General features: G+C 41.5%; 2 protein-coding genes across 3 annotated transcripts in view; both read right to left on the bottom strand.

Annotated features, from left to right (window-relative positions):
• The window catches only part of Slc12a6 (solute carrier family 12 member 6), a 90,775-nt gene extending 73,193 nt beyond the window's left edge, over positions 1-17,582 (bottom strand). For both annotated transcript variants that reach the window (XM_075961708.1, XM_075961709.1), the window contains exons 1-2: positions 17,101-17,582; positions 16,713-16,990 (exon numbers count right to left, since the gene is read on the bottom strand). In XM_075961708.1, coding sequence (XP_075817823.1) covers positions 16,713-16,983 — 271 coding nt within the window. In that variant the 5' untranslated portion in view covers positions 16,984-16,990; positions 17,101-17,582. The remainder of the gene's footprint in view (positions 1-16,712; positions 16,991-17,100) is intronic.
• A 5,956-nt stretch (positions 17,583-23,538) lies between these two features.
• On the bottom strand, positions 23,539-24,297 carry Nop10 (NOP10 ribonucleoprotein). Its single transcript, XM_075961707.1, has 2 exons — positions 24,148-24,297; positions 23,539-23,904 (listed from the first exon to the last, which is right to left on the bottom strand). Exons 1-2 carry the CDS (start codon positions 24,199-24,201, stop codon positions 23,764-23,766), a joined length of 195 nt encoding a protein of 64 aa, XP_075817822.1. The 5' UTR covers positions 24,202-24,297; the 3' UTR covers positions 23,539-23,763.
• Positions 24,298-25,408: the final 1,111 nt, after the last annotated feature.

Here is a 25,408-nt window from a genome sequence, read left to right as displayed (position 1 = left end):
AAAGACTAGATCTAAATGTTATCCTCTCCCTCTCTTCCTTTCAAAAACAAAAACAAAAAAACGCCAAACTAAACAAGTAGGAATGTGACAAATTCCTGATAGTTTATGATAGGAGTAACTTATTTACCAACTCAATGCTTTGTGCTAAAGTACAAAACAGTTCCCTTCTAGGATGAACTGTAGAAAAAACTGCAGGCCATAGAAAACTGAAGGCAAAGTAATGCTTACTGCTTGAATGATGTGAACAGAGAGTAATCACATAAAGAAGGTGGGATGTCAGAGACACCTAAAGTGGAATATGCTGTCCCATGAAATACTATTAGAGTCCCGCTGAGACTGCTAAAAATTAGCAAGGCCAAATGTGGCAAGAATATGGAACGGCAGGGCTTCCATGCATTGCTACTGAGGCTGTTAATAGGATAACCATGGGAAAGGGCACCTGACCCATCATCAGAAAACTCACTCTCCAGCAGAACCCCTAATAACCAAGCGTGCCCCCACAAAATGTTCATATTCCTAACATCCCCAAAGTGACAATAGCTCAGACTCGCATTCACAAGAGAAAAACTATAGAGTCAAAGTATACTTACAATACAAGAATTTAAAAATGAATAACTGATAAAAACAACAGGAATGAATCCCAACACAAGTTAAAATGCTTTAACTCAAACAGTACATAAGTGAACACATTGTTACAAGATTTTAAAAGAGACAAACTAGTCTATGATACAAATACCAGATGAAGGCAGTCTAGGTTTTTAACAACAGATGAATGGACAAAGAAAATATGGGTTTCAGGAAAAATGGGTGCAACCAGAAACCATCACATTAAGCAAAGTAAACTGTGCTCGGAATGACAAACATTACATAGCTTGTATGTGGGATCTAGACCTAAAGAGGAAGAGGCGGGGTACCAGTGGGAGGAGAAGAAAGCGAGGAGGGCAGTGAAGAGAGGCGAACAGGATACAAGGACATAATATATGTGAATGAAAATGTCAGAATACAACCTATTGTGTATGGTGAATTCATGCTAGTGGCTTTTCCAATGAGTACAATAGTTGCCTCTGGAAGGGTGGAGTGGAGATTAACTGGGCTCCCACACGGCAAAACTTCCTGGAATGATGATAATAGTGATCTTGTGAGGGAGTAGGTAAGTGCATTTGCCAAATTCAGCCAATTTACTTGGAATGTCTGTTTGCATTTCTCTGTATAAGAAGTTTATTTTAGGCCGGGCGGTGGTGGCGCATGCCTTTAATCCCAGCACTCGGGAGGCAGAGGCAGGCAGATCTCTGTGAGTTCGAGACCAGCCTGGTCTACAAGAGCTAGTTCCAGGACAGGCTCCAAAGCTCTAATTAATAATAGGCATTTTTCAAATTTTGGAAGAAGTGAACTGATATTTCAATTTACCATGAAATGTAAACCTTTGAATATAAAGTACACATAGATTTCTTAAACTCCATATCGAAAGACAAGGCTTATGATGGAAACAGCGGACGGTGGGTGGTGGCAGCACTCGAGAGGCAGAGGCACCTGATCCGTGTGTTCAAGGCCAGCCTGATCTACGTGCCCGGACAGCAGGGCTAACAGAGAAATCCTGTCTTGAAAAGAAAATTGACAAAAGGAAGATAAACAAATGGCTAAGAAACATTTGAAAAAGTGCTCAGTGCCAGGGATTGTTGGGGAGATCCAGGTGAAAATGAAAAAACTGTGGGAAAAACTGGGGAGCAGCTATAAATACCTTGGGAGAAATTCTGGAAGCTTTTTATAAATCTTGGGACAGAACTGGAGAAGTAGGAAAGAAAATTGAGCCATTTACTAAAGTTATACAGGGCCCAAAGGAAAACTTCACAGATTTCTTCCAAAGATTGACTTCAGCAGCCCTCTACTACAAGGTCATGAAGAAATTGATAAACTATTGAAAGAAAATGTACTGGAGGCCTCAGAATTTCATAAAAAATATGTTAATTACAAAGGTTTTTTTAAAAAAAAATATTGTTTCATCACTTGGCAACAAAGCCAAAGAAATTATAAGGAAATGTCCTACTTGTTCTTTCTACAACCAAACTTCACTACCCGCAGGAAGTAACCCAAGGGCATTCAAAGGAATGAAATATGGCAGATGGGTGTGTTCCACTGTGTAGAATTTGGAAAACTAAAATATGTATACCACATCATGGATACCTATTTAAGTTTCAATGGGAAACTGCCTTGAGTTCGGAAAAAGCTGATTCAGTAATCACACATTTACTTGGCCATCAGGGGTATAACTGTCCAAATAAGGACAGACAATGCTCCAGCATATTTCTCTAAGAAAATGAAACAGGTTTTTTGCTTATTGTAATAAAGTATATTACAAGTGTACCACACAATCCTACAGGGCAGACAGTTATAGAAAGATCAAATTGAACTCTAAAGAATATGTTAAATAAACAAAAGGGATCATAAAGACCCCAGAAATAGATTGCATAATGCTTTATTAACTTTGAACTTCTAAATACCAATAAGAAAGGAATAACAGCTGTGGAGAGACACTGGATAATGAAAAAACTATGAAATTAAATCTGCCTGTATACTTTAAAGATGTGCTGACCTCAGAATGTAAACTAGGACTTGTGTTATGTTGGGGAAGAGGTTTTGCTTTGTTTCCACAGGAGAATAAAATCTATGGACATCATCAAAATTGATAAAGGTTCAATTAGAACAAGAGAGACCTCTTAACTAGAAGAGATGATAGTTCATCAAACAACATGGCTGTTCAATCTAAACTAACCTCTAAAACTAACAAATGATTTCATTTGATAAGATATAACTTGCTAAAAGGGAACCTCCTCAAAATTAGGGTTGGGGAAAGGGTTTCATTTTTGTCTTTCAGGAGAAAAATAAAGGTATCTACTTAAAGAATCTGAAGACTACTGGGCAAATGAGACACCTGAAGGAAATAGACAAATCACCCAGAAAAAAAATGTCCCAAGAAAAAAGGGTACATTAGGTTATTGGTATATTACAATTCCAACAGGATAAAGGTCCATAAATCTTCCCAAATGTTTGTTTCTGCTGTTCTCTACAAACATATAATGCAAAGGATCTTTTTGTAGTCCCAGTCCAATTGAAATTAAAGCTGGCTTCGGAGTTGGACTATGGCTCTCTCTTTCTCTAAACCCAGGCATGCTTGTTAAAGTGAAATCCAAAATCTCTGATTCATGTCAGAAGAGCTACCTGATAAGGTTGTTGTTATTAAGATCAATTAGAACTCATGCAATACTCAAGTTTTTGGTACATTTCAAAATTTTCAAAATGAAATGTTAGGAAATACGCTGGAGGGTGAACTTTAGCTTTAATCACCGCAGAGTCAAGTTTCATTTCACACACACACTGGAGAGCTGCAGAAATGCTTTGTGCTTTGCTTTTAGAGCCTTGAGAGGGTTGTTGTGCTGGAATATTTACATTGTCACATTTTAAAATAATAAGATACTGAGGTCAGACCAGGAGTCTTTACGCAAAAGCAGCATTTTTAATTTTAAGCACTCCCACAGTGATTTCTATATTAGACCCAAAATTACACATTCCCTTTACTAATTAGTCATAGTAAATTTTTTTTTTAAGATTTATTTATTATGTATACAACTTTCTGCCTCCATTTATACCCACATGCCAGAGGAGGGCGCCAGATCTCTTTACAGATGGTTTGGAGCCATCATGTGGTTGCTGGGAATTGAACTCAGGACCTCTTGAAGAGCAGACAGTGCTCTTAACCACTGAGCCATCTCTCCAGCCCCAGTAAATTTTTTTTTTTTTTGGTTTTTCAAGACAGGGTTTCGCTGTGGCTTTGGAGCCTGTCCTGGAACTAGCTCTTGTAGACCAGGCTGGTCTCGAACCCACAGAGATCCGCCTGCCTCTGCCTCCCGAGTGCTGGGATTAAAGGCGTGCGCCACCATCGCCCGGCTAAAATGTTTTATTTGTAACTATACCTTTAAATTGTCAGAATACTCACTCTTCGGAAGAATGAGACTACTTGGGGTAATTATTTTGAAATCATAACTTACCATGCCACCCCATTCAATTACGTATTTTTAGACTGAACTCATAATTCATGATAACCCATGTTTTGTCTGATTCAGGCATTTATTTAAAAGAAAATAAAGACAAGTTAGGCTTAGTGAAAAGACCGGAACCAGCGAAGTCAGTAGAAAATCACTTTCACAAGGATTATTGAGTTGTAACATTTTAATTATTCTATCCAATGGCAGAAATACTCAAAATTTTGGAAATACTTAGTATTTTTTCTTGGTTCTTGGAAATTGAAAGTTGTATTATATATGAATAACCTAGAGGCATATGATCTTTATTTTTATTTACTTTTTAATTTTATTTTTATTATTTATTTATTCATTTTGCTTTTTAGAGACAGAGTCTCACTATGTAGACTGGCTGTCTGGACTACATAGACCAGGCTGGACTTGAACTCATGGAGATCCTCCTGTCTTTGCCTCCTAAGTGCTGGAATTAAAGGCATGCACCACCATGCTAGGCCTAGAGTCATATGATTTAATTGCCAAAACAGGGTTTTGTTTGTTTGTTTTTGGTCCTTATTTTGAGACAGGGTCTTAATCTGTAGCCCAAGCGAGGCTAGAATTTGTGATCTTCCTACCTCGGCTTCCTGGGTACCGAAATAAGAACCACCGTGCCCATCCTGAAACAGTTTTAAGTTTCTTCTAGTAAGCACTCATTTGAAAGTTGAGTCCACGATGTAAGAAAACTATTAGTAAGCAGTAAGCAAAACTCCTGGGTTTAACAGCTCTATGTATTTTAAAATATGAACTGTGACAAATGCCATGTATGTACTTGTGAGAACATTCTGCAGATATGTTAAACATTTTGTAATTTTTTGAATTTAAATAGAACTCACTTTTAAAATAAAATATAAAATAGTTTAATCAAATATTCAGGTGTATAATCTTAAAAAGCTGGACACGGGCTGGAGAGATGGCTCAGCTGTGAAGAGCATGGTTGCTCTTCTAGAGAACCCGGGTTTGATTCCTAGTACCAACATGGAAGCTCACCACCATTTCTAATTCCAGTCCAAGGGGCTGTACTGCCCTCTTCTGGCCTCCATGGGTATCAGGCATGTACATGGTACATCAACATAATACATACAGGCAAAATATCCAGACACATAAATAATAATAAAAGCATTTGAAAAACTGAACACAGATAAAACAGACTAGATTTTGTGAGCCTATCATTGGGAAGTCGGGCAGTCTTTATCTGTACCGCTGTTCACAGAATTCTCTCACTAACATACACACATACGGCCACAAGGCAAGCATGAAACTACCATACTCACTGGGAATGCTGAGTTAAGAACAATGAATTCTGGCCTTGAAACAGATTCAAACCACGAGACCTCTCCTAAACTCCAGTAGTTCTAAGACACCATTCATAGTGCTTTCCCTGCTATCACGACTAAATGCCTGAGGTGGGCCCTTTAAATTCACCCAGCTGATGGCCACGCACCTACAGTAGCACTTCATCCCAAAGGGCACTTTCATGACACGGCCGAGAAAGCAGAAAACCCTTGCAAGCAGTTCCAGCATAGGACTGTTTTTGAAAATATCTATGGCAGTAGGCTTTTTTTTTTTTGAGACAGGTCTTACTATGTAGTTCCAGGTAGTCTGAAGCTCAGTAAATAGTCCAGGATGGCCTGGACTAAGAGATTCATCTGTTGCTACCTCCCTGGTGCTGGGATTAAAGGCTTGCACAATCCCACCTGGTCTTAATTTAGAGATTCTTACTGAATCATTGCAAATATTAGTCAGAGACCAAATAAATTAAAAATTATTTTCATTTTCTGATGAAATTTATTAAACACCACCCTGAGAACAAATTGCCTGTTTATCCTCAGTTGTAAACTGCGCTCTATTTTATAATCTGTACAATCCTAATATACAATATTCATCTTCCTGTAGAGATGAGGTGCGGAGAAATGTGAGTGGGGACACATGCAGCTACACTGGGCCCTTAAGTAGGGGCTAGGATTTGAACTCAGATCCTCGTGCTTAAACAGCAAGCACTCTCATCCACGAAGTCATCTTCCCAGCCCTAGAGCAGTGGTTCTTAAGCAAAAACACCATTGCATGAAAGACAGGTTATGCCAGACTCCTATCCAGAAACAATGGTAGAGAAAAACTACTCAGTTCCTCAGTGACTATGGTATCACTTGGAGGATCAGGCACACGTATGAAAGATGATTAACACTGTTTTAGAATAGTGTTCTGCAAATTATTTCTGGTGAAGGCTATCTTTTTTTCTGTTCAATAAGACGGGGTCTCATACAGCCCAGCCCAGCCTCAAGCTCACTATGTTGATGAAGGCAGGCCTTAGAGCTCTGATCTTCCTGCCTCCACCTTCCCAGGAATGTGTCACCATGCCAAGCAGAATTTGTTACATTTCCAATTCATTAGATGCTAATAATTTTGTAAAGAAATAACATGAACTAATGGAAAAATGAAATGAATTTACATTAAATACGTAATTTCCAAGGTTGTAAATCATGAAGCTATAAGATTCTTCTATCAGGCTTCTAAAATTTCAGTTTCTTACTTTACTTCTTCAGACAGGCAACACACAGCTCATGACCCAGCAATGTCTGCATACTACACTCTGAATGGGTGTTTTACAGAATACTGTAAACATCCTACAGAAGATAATGAGCAGTTGACTGCTTAAATTTAGAGTTACTTCTATTGCTGGAGCCCGTTAAGTATACTCTCATTCTCCAGTAAAACATGAATCTACACTTTCCCTATGTATCATATTCAGCAAACCCTTCTATCTGTTTGCTACTGAGAGACTGAATAATAGTTTAAAATATCAAAATGATGGGCTGGAATGATGGCTCAGTGGTTAAGAGCACTTTGCAACTTGCAAGAGTTGGTCTTGCAGAGGAATTCCATTTAATTCCAGCATCCACATGGTGGCTCACACAATCATTTGTAACTCGAGTCCCAGGTGATCCGTTGCCCTCTTCTGACCTCTGAGGCTCCAGGTACACACATAATGCACATACATACATGTAGGCGAAACACTCATATACAAAATTAAATCAATCTAAATTTTTTAATATAAATGATCAAAAACTAAGTTTTATTGCACTTAGCATACATGTACAGAAAGGGTGAGTGAATTACTTTGTGGAGACCAGGTATCATAGATAGCAAGGACTTAATACTTAAAAATGATAAAAACAAATTTTTATGAAATGTTAGTAGTGGTTAATATTTAATAAACTTTAGCACCGAAAGTCTGAAAGATAATAGATGAAAGACATTACTTCTTGGTGGATTCATACTACTGTAGAGAGTCCTCTGGTTGAAGCCTCAAGACTCTCAAAGAACATGCATTTATTCTATATTACTGGAATGCTCACTGCATACCAGAAATGGGAATGAAACACAAGACACTGTCCCCTGTCCTGCAGGAGCTTGTAGTCTTCTTAGCTAGTTAACAATATAACTCTTCATACAATGCACAAGCAAAGAAAGAGCCAGGTGCGCATAACACCCCACCACTTTGCTTCCATACTTCCTTAGGAGCAGGAAGCTGCAAGTGCTCACTGGATGTGATGGCTAGCTAATTTCAGAGCAACCTCATCTATTTTTGGCAGCTGTGTCCAAACATTAAATAAGGTATTACTGAATGGCTCTGGGAACTAAGTGCTCAGCCCTTAAAGTTCTCTCTTTAATCCTTATTGTGACTTTCTGAACAGGGCTGTTGTCCCCTTGATCTAATGTCATTATAACCCAGGTATAAGTGGATCCAAGTATCATCAACCAAAGACGAAGCACTGGCAGCTAAGAACACAGAAAAGTCAGTTTCTCACTCAGGTTTGATACCCCATATAGGACACTTCGTTTTTCTAATAGTAAATATTTGTTAGATTGAAAATGTGTTTCTGCTTATTATGAAACGTCTATAGAACGTCAACATGACACTAAACAACATACTGTCAAAACCATAAACATAGTCTTAAAATGTAAGGGAAGAACAATGAAAACACAGTCCCAAACAAGATGTTCTGGTTAACTAAACAGTCCATCAACCAACCAATTGTTCTGTGGTGCCAGCTGTCGACCCCAGGGCCTTGCCCTGGGGAAGCTGCTCAGTGATACACTGAGTTCAGAACCATCCTTGTTAATTTACTTCCTACTTCAAAGAACAAAGGCTTTTATGAATCACTACTTTCTTAACTGTCCTCAACCCTCAAAAGTCCATTTACAAAGAGATTTACTGAGCCAGGCATAGTGGCGTTGAATAACTGTAATCCAGGAACTCCAAGGGTTGAAGGAGGAGGATCCCCTATTCAAGGCCAACCTGGACTAAACAGGAAGACTGCCTCAACAATAAAAACAAAATTAAAACTAATAATTACAAAGAAATAAGATAAAAATAACTAAGGCTTGGGATGAAAATGCGTTAACTTTGCTGATGGCCCAATGTAAAGTTCCATTAGCTCAGCAGTACCACACTGTGACGAACACGAGCACATCGTTTGTGTATGTAACAATGAAATATACACTTCTAGGCCAAACTACCTTTAGGAAACATGGACTCTAGCCATCCAGAGAACATGTAATTGTATTGCCTTCTGTTTGCAGTTTTCTATTGAATGTCAAGCAAAAAATGTTCCAGCAAATAAAAAGTATATTTAATACCTCTACTACATTACTATACAACTACGGTTTAGTAGACTTTCTGGCAGGGCCAGTCTGTGTAAAGACAAAAACACGACCGCTGGAATGGCACAGAGCTCCCAGACTCAGGTCTCTGCTTTTTAATGATCTGCATGAACGTGGCCAGCTACTTGTCTGATGCCTCAGTTCTTACAGACAAGACAAAGTTAGTCTTAGCACAGGAAAAAACAAAAACAAAAAACCTTGTTGAAAAAAAAAATGTCAAAACGTTTTTACAGGAAAGGAAAGAATTAACCTTAACTAATACAGAAGAGCATTAATCCTAGTTCCTATTGGTGTTTTGTATTGTCAGTGGAATACAGCAGACTGCTCAACTATAAAAAATCAATCATAAGTCTTTTACATGAATCTTGGGCTGTAACTGGCCACTTATGAAAATTATTATTTATATGCTTAAATAAGGTAATAAATGCAAATAATATTAAAGCAAAATCAATTCTAATTGGATTCAGTTTTTCATAACTCCTTCAGGTAAAAATGTATATGTGTATGCACAAGTTTTTACTTAGCAGCATTTTTCTTTAACTAGCAATATGAAAAATGAACAGTTTCTCGTCAAAGTGAAAGCAAACCTAACTAGTAAGATGGAAGATATTCAAATGCCATTTAGCCAAAATCTCAATCTACCAAACGATTATGAGAGCAAACAGATAAATGTTATAGACTGGCTTTTTACATATGGACTTCTCAAGGTTAGCAGAAACATAACACGGATTATCAAATGCAGCAATAAAAACACAAACTAAAAGCTGCCGCTGATTAATTAGGTGAGGAAACTGGAGGCTGGAATGGAGACCTTAAAGAGGAAGGAGTAAAACAGGAGTAAAATGTAAACATAAGGGATCAGTGAGGTGGCAAAGAAGGTTAAGGTATTCGTCTCAAAGCCTGACTACGGGGCTCAGTCCCCAGACCTCCATGGTGGAAGAGAACCACCTCACCAAGGTTGTCCTCCACCTCCACACATGCCCCATGGTGCAGACTTACATGCCCCACCCACAAAAACAAAACAAATACTAAAAGAAAAAGTAAACTAAATGTAAAAAAAACAAAACAAAACAAAAAGAAATATCTGCCAGTTCCCAATAATTTAATACAGCTTTCTTATTTGTTCTGTGGTTTTTAACGTTAAATTTTTCTGAGGAATTTAATTTTGATGGGAGTGTGTGCAAGTGAAGACCAGAGTCCTGAGGGCCACGGCATCAGACCCTCTGAAACCAGAGATCCAGGCTCTTGTGAGATGACTGACGTTGAGTGCTGAGATCAGGCTCGGGGTCTCCTGTAAAAACAGTGTGTGCTTTAACTGCTGAGCAGGCTGAAAAAACAACAGTTTAGATTTTGCATAGTTCTCAGATTAAATTTTTATTACATATTTGGTGCGTATGTGTGTGCATGTGTGCATGCAGGCAAACCTGTGTGCATATAATGGTGGAAGACAGAGGATAACTTTTCAGATTGGTTTTCTCCTTCCATCATGTGGGTCCTGGGACTGAACTCAGGTCAGCAGGTATGGTGGCAGGCATTTTATCCACTGAACCACCTTGCCAGTCATGAGATTAATTTATTTATTCTGACTTGATTATGAAATCTTGTTAAATAAGTTTCACTACTGACTTAACGGGAGCTTAAAAATTGGAACCACAGCTAGATGCTGGTAGTGCACACCTTTAATCCTAGCACTCAGGAGGGAGACACAGACAGATCTCCGAGTTTGAGGTCTACAGAGTGAGTTCCAGGACGGCCAGAACAGCCAGGATGGTTACATGAAGAAACCCTGTCTTGAAAAACAAAAGAAAACAGAAAACTGGAAGGATGGCTCAGAAGGTAAAGGACCTGCTGGCAAATGGGGGATGTGATTCCCAGCACCCAGGCAGCAAGCTGACTGTGACAGTGCATGCTTGCTCTGGGAAAGCAGAGGCCAGCTGATCCTGAAGTGCACTGGCTGGCCAGCCCTTGGGTAGTGGAGGTAAGATATTACTGAATTTGAGACCAACTGAAGCTACAGAGTTGCCCAGAGCAACCTTGGCTATGAACAAAGATCCTATCTCAACAACAACACAATTTAAATGCATGGGTGGAGACATGCTCAGTGGCAGAGCATGATATACCACACAGCTAGCAGAGTACCAGGCTAACTACACAGGTTCACATGTATGGGCGGACACACACACACACACACACACACTCATGGGGCAGCAAGAATAAAATGTTCTGAAAACAAGAAATGTTAAAATATGACAAATGTGTACTTTAGAAGTAAGCAAAAATATTTCTTTGTTTTGTTTCTTGTTTTTCGAGCAGGGTGTCCCTATGTAACAGTCCTGGCTGTACTGGAACTCGTGCTGTAGAACTCACAGAGATCCACCTGCCTCTGCCTCCCAGGTGCTGGGATTAAAGGCGTGTGCCATCACTGCCCGGCACAAAGTACTTCGTATTAACCAACCACTGAACTACTACTGTTCAGGCAAAGCGTTCCATCTATGTGCCTGCATGTTACATATTATGTGGTTTTGCATCCATGCCTTCATATATAATTAAAGATTCTATACAATACACTAAGGCACTAATTAGAGGGCATCAATAGAAATACCTTGTTTTCCTATTCACCTGTACAACTTATAAACCCTATTAAATCATATTTTAACATTTAATAAAAATGGATTTTGTAATTCCAGCCAAGAGCACTTCAAATTTTTATATCTACTGTGAAGAGAGACATATTGCCAAAAAACTAAAATGTATATAATTTGATTTATTCTATTAAGAACCCTATTATGTGTAGATGTGCATAAGGGCATCAGGTCTAAGGAGTCAAGGATAGTAAGGACTGAATGCCAGCTTGCTCTTCTCCAATGAAGCCATAAGCCTACAGCCATAATGGCTCAGAGCATAAAAGTGGTGATACCGTGTTAGAATTTGTGCAAAGTTCTTGGTAGTCCAGAAATGTTTACTGGTCACCAGGAGCAAAAGAGAAAACAGTCATGATCCAAAAGCACACAGGGTAATATTGTCCTGACAGGCCATTGTAGGTTGCCTTAAATAACAGCATCGGAATGTCCTGGTAGGTTATTACAGGTTGCCTTAAATAGCACTCCCCTTATACTAACAGCTTTCAAACAGAAAGCATGATTTTTGTAAGGCTCCAGACCTCCAACTTCCAGCAGGATCCTCCCCTCTTGTGCTTTTCCATTAATAAAGGTTGACATCAGATTATATTGTAGGAGCAAAGAATCTATTTTCAATAAAAGGAAAAAATATGAGAGCCTGAAACCAATAAACAAGCGACTGGGAGGCAAAGCAGGTGGGTTTTTAGTGGGACATAAAGAGAACACTACATACAGATGGGTGACCAGAATTTAACACAATCACTGTACCTACCAACTGATGGCATTTAATCCACATCTACCATATTTTAGGACCGCCTCTGTTATAGAAAATGCTCCCAACTAAACCAACTTGGGGCCATGGGGAGAGTGGTCTTGGGTCAAGCCTCAAGCGGAAGGCCTGTGAGTATGAAGTGAACCCTCTACCACTAAGCTGTATCCCTGACCTTGCTTTTCCTGACAAGGGCCTATGTTGCCCAGGATGATCTTGAACTTGTGATCTTCCTGCCTCTGCCTCTGAGTGCACAACTCAACCTTGTATAGTGTTCATTTATGGGATAAAAGCTGACAAAATAGAAAGTGGTTCTTCAGGTAGTTTGACAACAATAAATTATAAACATTTTTCAAGCTTTTTTTTTCTTTTTTTGGTGTGTGTGTGTGTGTGTGTGTTTGTGTGTGTTGGGGTGAGGAGCCAGAGGGAGAAAGCTAGAGCATTTCATGTTACCTGTAAATACTCCAACAGGTTTTCTTTATCTGAGACCTTCACATGACCACAACATAAGCACATCTAAGAAAATTCGTAATTCCTTAATGTTTTTAATATCATGCATTCAACTTCCCTCAATGATTGTGACTTTTGTTTTTGAGGCAGTGTCTGAGTGTGTTGTCCGGGCTGGAGGCCTATTTGTAGGCCACCTGATCCTTCTACCTCACTGTACTGAGTACTGGGACTACAGACACACACTATCATTCTCAGTCCCCATTATCTCAAAAGTGTCTTTTTATTGTTGCTCTGGTCAGTTGGAGTCAACCCAAACCTACACACTGCATCTGATTGACACAGCTCTTTTTAATCTATAAAAAGCTTCCTTCTTTATCACTCTTCTTCTACTCTGCCATTTAAGTTCTGAAGAATCTAGTTATTAAATAAAATTTCCCATATTCTGGATATGGCTGATTGCTCTTGTGGTAAGGGTAGTATTAGCATATTATCAAGTTTTAAAATAAGATGTAGCAAATCTGCTTCTTTAGTTGACTCGCTGATTACAGTCCGCACATCGTAATTCTGTGAGCTGTCCTGAGAATTCTATGAGTTTTAGGGACAAAGGTACCTAAGAAGTATTCCATGAGCAAGGCGGAGGCAGAATGCTATAAAGTTAACATTAATATCGGGTAGGAAGAGAAGGAGGAAAACAGTTGTTGGGAAGGCCAGGGAGATGGATCAGTCACAAAGTGCTCGCCCAGCACAAACAAACACTGGAGCTTAGATCCCCCAATGCTCACAAAAAAGCTGGGTACAGCATCATCATGTGTCTATGATATCAATTCTGCAGAAACAGAAACAGGATGATTCTTGGGGCTTGCTAGAATAGGCAAGCTCCAGGTACAGGAAAAGACCGTTTTAAAAAGTGTAGAGGAAGACACTCAATGTGACCTTTGACCTCTTCATGCCCATGCCCACATTTACACATACATATATATACATAATCCCACATAAATGTTTTGGATATATGATAACAAAATGTCTTTTTATCAGAGAACGCTATCAAGCAAGCTACAAGGTTACCAAATCAATATTTTCATAAACTATCCATTTTACTTCCTTACATAATGTCACAAAAGGAGTCAAAAGTAAAATATGGGAGGCAGTTAGTTGGTAAGCATTAATAGGACGTCTAAGAAGAGCACATACAATGAAATTCATTTGTTTTGGCTTTGGTAGGGAACACAGACAATGTTTATTTGAAAAGTATTTTCTTCAAGTGCTTTGTGAAGCTAGGAATGGTGGCGCACCTTATAATACCAGCACTCAGGAGGCAAAGGCAGACTACTCTGTGAGTTCAAGGCTAGCATGGTCTACACAGCCAGTTTTAGGTCAGCTAGCGTTACATAGTGAGACTTTGTCGGAAAAACAAACAAAAAAGTGCTGGGCATTTTAAAACCACAGCCCTATGAAAAGCAAAACACACCACCTTCCAAGTTTCCTTCTCTGCTTTAGCCCTCACACTAAGGATTGGAGGAGACCCATTCATACACAGCACAGAACTGGGAGAGCAAATGGGTAGGGACATACCCAGCCATTGCACTCCGTATGCAATGTAGTGATTCCAAGTACAGATTAATATTCTGTACTATTCTTTAACAATTAAGAGAAACCTAGATGTGACTTGGTGCCCTTTGGTTGACCTTTCAAATGCCAACTCAGATATGAAAGTGTTTTCCACGTGTGTGGTATTAGTCATTCTTCCCCTTTGAGCTATGGTCAGCACTGGCTTCCTAACTGAACCGGCTGATGAGGTTTCTGTTTTGTTTTTTAATTGATTTAACTTCATTTTATGTGCATTGGTGTGAAACTATCAGATTTCCTGGAACTGGGGTTACAGACAGTTGTGAGATGCCATGTGGGTGCTGGGAACTGAACCTGGGACTTCTGGAAGAAAAGCCAGTGCTTTTAACTGCTGAGCCATCTCTCCAGCTCCAGTTATTGTTTTTTTAATATTAACATAAAACAATCTATAGGAATGGGACTAGGGCAGAAACATTTAAAACAATTCTCTAGTTCAGTGGTTCTCAAATTTCCTAATGCCTAGATTCTTTAATTAACAGGTCCTCATGTCTGGTGACCCCCCAATCATAAAATTATTTTTACTGCTATTTCATAACTGTAATTTTGTTACTGTTTGAATTGTAAATATCTGTGTTTTCTGAAAGTCTTAGGCAACTCCTGTAAAAGGTCGTTTGACATCCTCCAGGGGTCATGACCCACAGGTTGAGAACCAGAGCTCTAGCTAGTTCCACTACACATCAGAAGACACTTCCCTAGGTCAAAAGTTGTCTTTCATCTCCTTTTATCACCTTATCTTTTTAGCTCCTATTGAATCTGTCTCTTTGGCTACGTCTGGAGATTCAACTCATTACTGAGTATCACACATTACACTAGGTGCAGAAGCTGTCCTCAAGAACTTTCCAGTCTGATTGGGAAAGATAAAGTGATGGAGGTACTATAGTCATGGTCTAGAGTAGGGATGTAAGGATGCAAGGCCTGATTTCATTGACTAGGATGCAGGACTGACTCAGGAAAGGTATCAGAATTCCTGGAAGGGACTTATCCAGACTGCAGTTTTGAGCTGGCATTTTAAACAATTTAAATATAGTGTGATACATTAAGACTAAAACTATAATTTGGAAGTATTTGGTACAAGCTGGGGATGCAGCTCAGCGGAGAGAGTGCACGAGAGGCCTTGAGTTCCATCCCCAGCATCACATACACCCTCACACATGGGTGTAATTGAGGAGGCCTTTAATCTCAGCACATGGGAGGTGGAGGCCGGAGATCAGGGGTTCAGGCCCATCCTTGACCACATGGAAAGTTTAAGGCCAGGCTGAGTTACATGAGATCCTGTCACAAAAATAAAAAATAAGCAAACAAACAAAAAATTTGGCATAGGAGGAAATTATTGTCATTTATTTCGACTTTTAACTTTAACATAGTGTAAGGGTCAGCAAGCAGTGGAAAGCAAATCAGGAATTAACACAAATAACTGCCATGAAAGAAAAAAGGACTAGTGAAGGACTAGCAAGTGCTAGAACTATAAGCTTACCAAGGATATCTTGTCTCAAGACTTTAAAAACAAAACTGAGGAACTAAAACTGTTCTGGCTTCCGGAACACTTAAGGTCAGGAGGAGCAGTACTTCCTGAGGCCGGAAATGGCGAGTCACTCTCGTTTTCACAAGTCAGTGGTTAAGGCCATGTTTTCAACTAGGGTAGGACAGAATTTTTAAGAGTCTTTAGAATTCTTAAGGGATTTTTTTTTTAACTAGAAAAATTACACTGGTCAGGATGTGGCATAAGACTAAGTGGCAATTTTCAAACTTTGTTCTTGAGTCTGGAAAGGTTACCTCACCTCCTTCGCATCACCCCTTCCCACTAAACCCAGTGAAAACTTCGATCAGAAGCCAGCCTGGGAAGTTCAAGGTCAAGTCTGGGAAGCAGTCAATATGAACAGAAGTGGTTCCTTTATGTCCTGACTACCAGAGCCCAGAAAAATACAGAAGAGTTTGTCTAAGGCTCAGCAGTGAAGTGATGTGGGAATCAGGCACCAGAAGCCTCTTTGCAAGTTCCACTCAACAGAACAGCATCTCCTGGAGTGAACTTGGCTACTATAAACACTCTATAAAAACACAAATTTAAAAATATGGCGCACAGCTAAGTGTCTGGAAGAAGCCACTAAGACATAAGCAGTTATGCCTTGCAACCTGACTTAAAAGCCGACTGACAGAGTCAAAGTCCCAAAGCTGTCTAGAAAGCACATATTCAGCCCATTAAATGGTACAGTTTAGGATTCTCTGTGTTGTAAGCGATTCTTTGTTATTTGTCTTTAACCAAAACTAGTCACTGTAGTTATGGGAAGATAAAAATGAGGAAATCAAAACATGCCTTTCCTCGCCTTCTTGTCTGATACTTCCCTAAATGCCAATGACTACAGCAGTGACCTGCTAGGGTCACTATTTTTCTCAGGCTCCTAAGCATCACAGAAAAGAGGGCCTTAATGCATGGTGATTATTGTGAAACGGAGCAGGTAGTTATCCTGCATGAACAACCCAGGGGTCAAACACCCTGTCGTCCGGGTTCTTACTTACCCTCAGTAACATCCTGGGGGTTAGAAATCCGGTCACTGGAAGGATCTAGGGCCACAGTTGCCAGAGAAGTAGTGGCGCCAGACAGTTCACTCATAGGCTCACTCCGGCTTGTTTCTGGCACACTTTCTCGGGAGCTAAATCTTACTCGGGAACTAGATCGCGAGCTGAGGTCCGGGCTGGTGTCTGACAAACCTGGAATGTCATCAATCTTCGTTGGTGTCACCATGAACCGAACTGAAGATATCTTGGCGGTGGCTTCTGGAGGATGCATTTTCCCCCTTTTTGACAAAGAAAAAAGGAAAAGCTCACCAAAACTCTTCCTCCTACACTAGCTACTTTTGATTGCAAAAATAGAAAACTTGAAAGGAAAAAAAAAAAACTCAATTACCTTGATTTACATCCCACAAAAACCCAGTTAAGAATCCTTCCACTTAGAATTCAAGCCAACTGTTTTATAAAGTGCACAACCCGTAACTGAAAAATAATTTTTGGAAAACAAAATGAGAACAAAACGATGCTAATCTTCTGTAACTTGGTTCCTTCAGGATCCTAGCTATCTCCCCTGGTCCAGGGCTGAGGGCTCCACGCCATGATTTCACAGCAGCTGGTTTCGGCCTCTCTCTGCTCAACCCCCGGGTCCTGATGAGGTAGTTAGTCCTTTATCTGCTGAGTATCCCACGGTTCTAGCTGAGGAAGGAGCATGCAGGCCCACCCTTATCAGGAGACTATAGACAGCGTGGATCAGATTGCAAAAAGATGTACACCGGCCACCTGTTGTGTATCAGGTGAATACCCCACAGGTCTGGCTGGGAGGAGGTGTGTGTTGAGCCACTCGATGTTTTTGAGGTCGACAATCCACTTGGGTCTGGTGGGAGAGATGCACATGCATAACGGGAAAAATACCCCCCACACTACAGGATGGAGAGAAAGAGGAGAGCAACGAGAGGATGCCAGGGCAGAGTGGATTTCTGTCTCCCAGAGATCTCGTCCTGGCAGAGATGCTGGAGGTGGCGGCTAGCGGATCAGGGCAGCTCCGGGTCGTGGCAGGTCGTCGCGAGTCCCTCGAGCCCACGACCACTCGCCGCGTTTGCGCGGCGTGTGACAGGACGCGTTTTCCCCCGGGCTGGTGCGGGTGGCCTCTCGCCGGTTTTCCTTTGGGCTCAGCAGAGAAGACGGCCACGCAGGCTGGTCCCGGCTAGGAAGGAGGAGGTCGGTCGCAGGTGCGGGATCCCGCGCCAGCTGATGCGGGTGCGCGCGCAGCTGTTGTTTACTAGCCGCTAACTGTTTCGGAGCCGCGGCGCGCAGGAGGCCCCCTCCCCGGCAGACGCCCGAGGCCGTTACGTGACCTCGCCGCCCCCAGCCCCGGGCGCGGCGGGCTGTGCCCGCGCCGCCACAGCCCTCCCCTTCCCGCCCCGCTCGTTCCTCATTCGAGGTTAACAGTCCGGAGGAGTCTGGGGAGCAGCAGGAGGGCGGCGCCGTCCCGCGGGCACCAGCAGCCCCGCCCGGAGTCTGCAGAGCCGAGGCAGCGTGCACTGCGCCTGCGCGGACCGGCGGCTCTCACGAGGAGCACGACGGGAACTGCAGTCCACCCCGGGGCTTGAACGTGTGTGGTGGGATGCTTTTTTCACTTATGCTGCACGGAATCTGGATGCCGCTCAGAGGCACTCAGTACCCATTTATCCCGGGACCGCAAAGGTCATCTTTAATTAGAATATCTCTGGAAACCTTAACTTTCTGGCACCCAAATCCCCCACTACGACTTAGATGGGACCCTCAGTTTAAAATTTCAGATATCTTTTCAGAAACACCTGTATCTTCATCTTCAGTGTAGGCTACTTGCCCGCTTCTTGCTCCTGTCCCTTTGAAAGTCACAAGCCAGGCTTGAACTTCCGTGAAAGAGAACTATATAGACATGGAGAAGACATTGAGTTATCTGTTTTACTCCATTTCTAGTGTCTGACCTACTTTACTGTCAACTAGATGTTTAGTCTTTGGTGCATCGAGGTTATTTTTTTTTTCAATCAATATGCAGAAACTAGCTAGAGTCTTGCCCGGGTCCTTGGTTCCTCGTTGGTGCGAATAATTAAATCGGCATGTTTAATAATGATCAGGGGTAAGAGAGACCACTCAGCAGTTAGGAGCATTTAGCTAGTTCGGGTCCCAGTTCTCACACGATATGGCCCATAACTGCCTGTAGCTCCAGTTCCAGGGAATCTGACTTCTGAAGACAAGACAAAGAAGTGGTGTACTTAGACACATAGAAGAGATTTTATATTAAAAAAATAAAGTCATGGATCAGAACCGTCTTAATTCTTGGGTCTAGAAATCCTCCTTGATCAAATAACAATTCCCGGTCTAGCCAGGTGGTGGAGTCACACGCCTTTAATCAAAGCACTCTTTAATCAAAGCATTTGGGAGTCAGAGGCAGGAAGATCTCCTCTGTGAGTCTGAGGCCAGCCTGGTCTACAGAACAAGTTCCAGGGCAGGCTCCTCGGCTCCACAAAGAAACTGTCTTGAAAAAACAAACAAAACCAAAAGCCTGCAAATAAAATGAAAGTCCCATTAAAATATAAAACTGTATTAGCTTTATGACAAAAATTGGCATATCCAAAGTCCTAGAATTCTATCTTTATCAGTGGGGGATGGAGGTAGGGTTAAAAACTTCTTTTTTTAAAAAAAAAAACGTACATTTTTGGGGGCACACACACATACGTACATGAGTTCTTCTACATATGGGTCCAGGGACTGAACCCAGATCTACAGGCGTGGCATGATGCACCTTTGTTTACCAAAGCTCTTTTTATCTTTGGAGACAATGTGAGACCAGGGTTCATGTAGCACTGGCTCCATGTAGGCTGTTCTCAGACTCTCTATATAGCACCTCCCAAGTGCTGGAATTATCACCAAACCTGATCTTCTGTATGTCTTTGTGAATATTAGAAAACCACTCTACCTAATGTTACATACAACCTGTTTCCTGATCAGCTGTACAGCCCAATCTTGTGTGGAACTCACAGGGATCCTCAAACCTCTATGCTAGTACGACAAGCCTGAGCCGGCATGCCCAACTGGGTTTTCTTTATATAGCCCATGGCTCTTGATTCAAACTTACAGTGATTTTTGAAGAAAAAGACATCCATCTCCTCAGGGATCTACTTTCTTTTTAAATTTATGCTCATTGGTGTTTTACCAGCAGGTAGGTTTGTGTGAGTATGTCAGAAGCCCTGGAGCCATCGCCAGCCCCCTGGGGAGCTACTTTCTAAGGCAGGCTTGCAGTTCAAACTTCACAGGCCTTAAAAAGGCATGCTGGCATTTTTGCTGTCGTATACAGTCTTTTTTGCATCTCCTTATATATGCACTACTCTTGCAGCTCTTCTTTCTTCCTGCAAACACTGATACTTGAGCTCCCTAAATGTATGTCTCGGATGTTAATATCCAGGGGATCTTTTCAGTCCCTGCTAGATTCACGAGTTTCCTTCTCTCTTCCAGGTTAGTCTTTTATTATGGTCTGCACAGCGGGTGGCATAGAATACTAACAATGCTAACTTTCCCACCCCTAAGGACAGACTTGTATCCAATATTGGGAAAAAAAAGGAAGACACCTCCTACCAGATTTCACTGACTTGGTGGAGCTGGGCGTGGTGGGGCAGGCTAGTAACCTGTAGCTCAGAAGGCAGAGGCAGGCATATTTGTCTGAGTTCAAGGCCAGCCTGGTCTACAAACTGCAATCCAGGGCAGCCAGTGCTATGTGAACAAAAACAGGAAGGAAGAAAGGAAGGAGAGAAAAAACTTCCAGGGTTGGGCACAGGATTAATAGAGTCCTCGCCTAGCATACAAACTCTGGGTTCAATCCCCACCATAAGCCAGAAGTGGTAATACACACCTGTTATCCCAGAACTCAAAATGTAGTGGTGGGGGCTGGAGACAGGGGTTCTTCCAGAGGACCTGAGTTCTATCCCAGCAGCCACATAAAGCCTATCACTGTCTAACTCTAGTCCCAGGGAATCTGACACCCTCTTCTGACTTTGGTGGGTACCAACACACATATGCATAGACACATAATACCCATATTATGGGTAAAATACCCATATACCCAATATAGATTTAAAATGTATATGTATATATTTTTAAATCTAAACAGCAAATTTAGATAACTTTTGGCTCTAGATGGCTCGGCGGTTTAGAGCACTTGATGCTCTTGCTGAGGACCCAGGTTCAATGACAATATAAATATATATATATATATGTATATATATAGTTTTTTCTTTAAATACATAAACACACAAATATACATATATATGTATATGTGTGTATGTATATATATTATATATATATTATATATATATTTGGTTTTAGCAGACCTACTACTTACCTGAAAGCACCTGTCTTCTGTTAAGGTAGATACATCAAATGACTTTTTTTTTTCTTTCAACACCAACAGTCAAGAGCAATCCTGAACTTTTTCTACCTATATGACTACTCAGCAAGAATGCAGAATAGTCTCCCTAATGTTTAAAAACTGGCACTGGGGCTGGAGAGATTGCTCAGCAGAGGACCCAGGTTCTGTTCTCAGCACCCACATGGCCACTGACAACCATCTCTAACTCCAGTTTCAGGGGATCCAATGCCCTCTCTGTCTCGGTGGGCACCCGAAACAAATGTGGCACACATACATACATGCAGGCAAAACACGTGGATTGGCTCCTGTCGAGAGAGCCTCCAGTCCAACACAACTGTCATTATTAACCCTACTGACAATCAGGACATGACTGTCACATGAGGACATGTGCATCATATAACTTTCACTGTTTTAGGGTTAATTTCTAGTTGAGACTGCTGACAATCTTTTACCCCATCAGTCATAAATACTTCTTTAAAAAAATTCGTGGCAATAAGCATAAATCCATTCAGATCCAATGTCGCAATCCAGGAATGAGAGACTGATAGCTGGTTAACTTAACAAGGAAAAGAAGAGGCCAATTAGCATTTCTCGAATGCCTGAATATAATATTTTACTTCACCATCATTCTAATACAAAATAATATAATTAAAAATCACAAGCCAGGTGGGGTGGTGGTGGCACACGCCTTTAATCCCAGCATTCGGGGACAGAGGCAGGCGGATCTGTGAGTTCAGGACTAGCCTGGCCTACAGAGCAAGTTCCAGGACAGGCTCCAAAACTTCACAGAGAAACCCTGTCTCGAAAAACAAAAACAAAACAAAACCCACTTGGGTTAGCCAATTGCGGTGGTATTAAGTCTTTGATCTCAGTACTAAGGAGGCAGAGCAGGTGGATTCGGGTCAGCATAATCTACAGAGCGAGTTCCAGGACGGCCAAAGCTACACAGAGAAACGCAGTCTTGAAAAAACAAAAATCAGCCCAGCGATGGTGGCACACGCCTTTAATCCCAGCACTTGGGAGGCAGAGGCAGGCGGATCTGGTCTACAAGAGCTAGTTCCAGGGCTAGAGAGATGGCTCAGAGCTTAAGAGCACTGGCTGCTCTTCCACAGGTTCTGAGTTCAATTCCCAGAAACCACATCTATAATGTTCACAACCATCTATAATGAGATCTGGTGCCCTCTTCTGGCCTGCAGGGATACAAGCAGACAGAACACTGTATATATAATAAATAAAAATAAATCTTTTTTAAAAAAAGAGCTAGTTCCAGGACAGGCTCTAAAACTACAGTCTCCTGTACTACAGTCTCCTTTACAAACCCTGTCTCGAAAAACCAAAAAAATAAATAAAGAAAATAAAGAAAAAGCCAAAACAAAACAATAAAATCACTTAGGTTGCTGGGTATAGTGACACATAACTTTAATCCCAGCACTTGAGAGACAGAAGGAAGCAGATCTCTCTGCATTCAAGGTTAGCTATGAGCTGGGCGGCGGTGGCACACACCTTTACTCCCAGCACAGGGGAGGCAGAGGGCAACCTGGTCTACAGACCAGAATTCCAGGACAGCCAGAGCTACACAAAAAAACTCTAGTCTCAATCAACCAATCAATCAATCAATCAATCAATCAATCAATCAATCAATCAATCAATCACTTATGCTGTTTCCATGGCAGTGGCAGGAGTCCTAAAACTCTATTCCACACACACACAACACTAGATCGAAAAACAACAAAAATCTGTTCTTGAAGCTCTCATACCTCTTCAAAATTAAGATCTGTGGGGGCATTATTACACATAGCTTTTGGCTGCCAAAGAGAATATAAAATGTAGGAGTATTATATGCAAGTTAACGAGAGAGAAAAAAAGTGACAGTAAGCTTGGTCAATGGCATGCCTACTTATAACAGCTGAACAAACCCTGTATAATTATTAAGGAGCTTCACCTTAGCCGGGCGGTGGTGGCGCACGCCTTTAATCCCAGCACACGGAAGGCAGAGGTAGGTGAATCTCTGTGAGTTCGAGGCCAGCCTGGTCTACAAGAGCTAGTTCCAGGACAACCTCTAAAGCTACAGAGAAACCCCCTGTCTCAAAAAACCAAAAAAAAAAAAAAAAAAAAAGGAGCTTCACCTTCACACCCATAAAAATGAGAAAAACAGGGGACTAAACACCATGAGTGCCTTTACTCCTTACAGAACGAAGGGGAAACGATACCAGTTCCCTAACTTCACAATTCAGTCTTTTGGCCTTTGAGGAATTGAGAATATTGACTTCAGGGACTAGAGCATGTTTTCAGTGAATGCTGACCCTTGTAGGAGTCTTTCTCAGCCTTTCATGGCGAGGCACTACTACTAAAGATGTTTCTCAAGTGGCCCTGTGCTGCCAACGGTACGACCCTCCCCCCCATCTTTTCCTCCAACCACACACAAAATGAACTTTCAAGTCATTCTATCTTTAATAACCTGGCATTAATTCAAAGCATGAAAAACAAAAGTTAAGATTGTTTCTTTTACGGGAGATGCCCATTACGATAGACTCAGTCACGTGGTGAGATAGGATTCCAAACAGTGCGGGAAGGCGTCCCTGCTCACGGATTGATGCATTTGGTTACTGATAATCAGCCTGCGGGCGGGCAGCACAGGAAATTAACGAACTCTCAGAGAACAGGACGCGGTTGCTGGGTCATGAGCACTTTGAAGCGTTTCTTGATGGTGATTCGGTGTCTTGAGTATTTGTCGTCAGGGGAAAAGCGAGCAGGATGGGCAGAGCAAGTCTGTTGTCCCATCGGGTCAAATTTCTGCTCAAGGAAAAGAGAAAATGATCTCGATATATGACTGGTGTGATATCAAGGGGGCAAAGGGAAAATGGGAAACATGAAGAGAGGAGACGCGATGGTCAGAACGAGAAGCCGTGCACTGCCCAAATCTACCACGTTTCAGCACCGACGTGGCTCCAAGCACCGGGAAGCCGAGACCGGTTCCACCGCTCCTCCCACCTAAATTTCTCGTCCTCCCGCTTTACCGCTGTTTTCTCCCCTTACCTTTAACGTATAGACGCGATCTCCCTGTTCGTTGAGGTAATACTGGAGAAACATGACTGCACTTCAGCAGGAAGACGCCAACCTGTCTGCAGTCAGTCGCCTTTGCCAGGAGTGCGGCTCCTCAAACGAGCTTGCCAACTTCCTTCTAGTCTCGCCGGAAGTCTCTATAAAGCATGCCGGGAAATGTAGTCCATTTCTCCACTTATATCGAGGCGACCAGAAGGGGGCATAGTAGAGCAGGATTTGGCCTTGGACTCCAGTTAGCTACAATCTTGCAAAATTATTAAGATCCATGGAAGTGTCCACTTTGTGCCAGACACGTTAGGAGGTGGGGATGAGTGTGGGTTTAAATGTTGATGCATCCAGTTCTATCTTTAATATCAAATCGCATATCCATTTCAAAGGCACTAGTTTTGTAGTTCCTGGAGAAACAAGGGCTCCAGGATTCTCTACCTTCTATATCCTAGGAAAGAAGTTAGATCTTTTTCCGAGCCCCACTTTTACATCCGGTTTCCCGCCCTATTTCAAAGTATTGGCGGTAAAGAGTGCATGATGGGTATTCGATATTATGCAAAGTGAAAAGAACGTAAAGGTTTTCTTATGAAACCGGCGAGTTTTGCTTTAGAGATCGAACCAAGATTCAAACTCAGGATTTGACCACAAATTCAGCTCTTTCTTATATGGTGAGTAGCGAATAATAGCACAATAAGGTATCCTGGGAGTATTCCCAGTTTTATAAAAGGATGAAAAGCCTTAGCCGGGCGGTGGTGGCGCACGCCTTTAATCCCAGCACTCGGGAGGCAGAGACAGGCGGACCTCCACGTCTTCAAAGTGAGTTCCAGGAAAGGCTCCAAAGCCCTGTCTCCAAAAAAACATAAGAAAAAGAAAAAAAATAGTGTAAAGTCTTGTAAGAGTCTAGTTAAAAAAAATAAAACCAAGATATTGCAAATGATCTTTATAGCACTATTTATAGTAACAGAAATATTATAACATTAAATTTATAGCCACAAAAACCTTAAGTTTTTTTTTAAAGTAGTGGATATAGTTGGTTTGCTCTCTGTTGCATGAAATACATTTAAAAAGCCAGGGAGTTTAACACGTGCTTATAACCCTAGAAGTTCAGAGGCTTAGGCAGAAGGATCTCCACAACTGATAGGGTCAAAGCTGACCTGAGCAGTTTTCTGAGCAGCTTTAAACTGAGAAACAAAAAAACAAAGTGTGTGTGTTTGTATGTGTGTGTACACGTGTATGCTCACATGAG

The sequence above is a fragment of the Microtus pennsylvanicus genome, chromosome 2, assembly GCF_037038515.1.
Source record: "Microtus pennsylvanicus isolate mMicPen1 chromosome 2, mMicPen1.hap1, whole genome shotgun sequence".
In the NCBI taxonomy this organism is placed as follows: domain Eukaryota; kingdom Metazoa; phylum Chordata; class Mammalia; order Rodentia; family Cricetidae; genus Microtus; species Microtus pennsylvanicus.
Note: the sequence above shows the minus strand (reverse complement) of the source record. Positions and strands in the feature narration are given on the sequence as shown.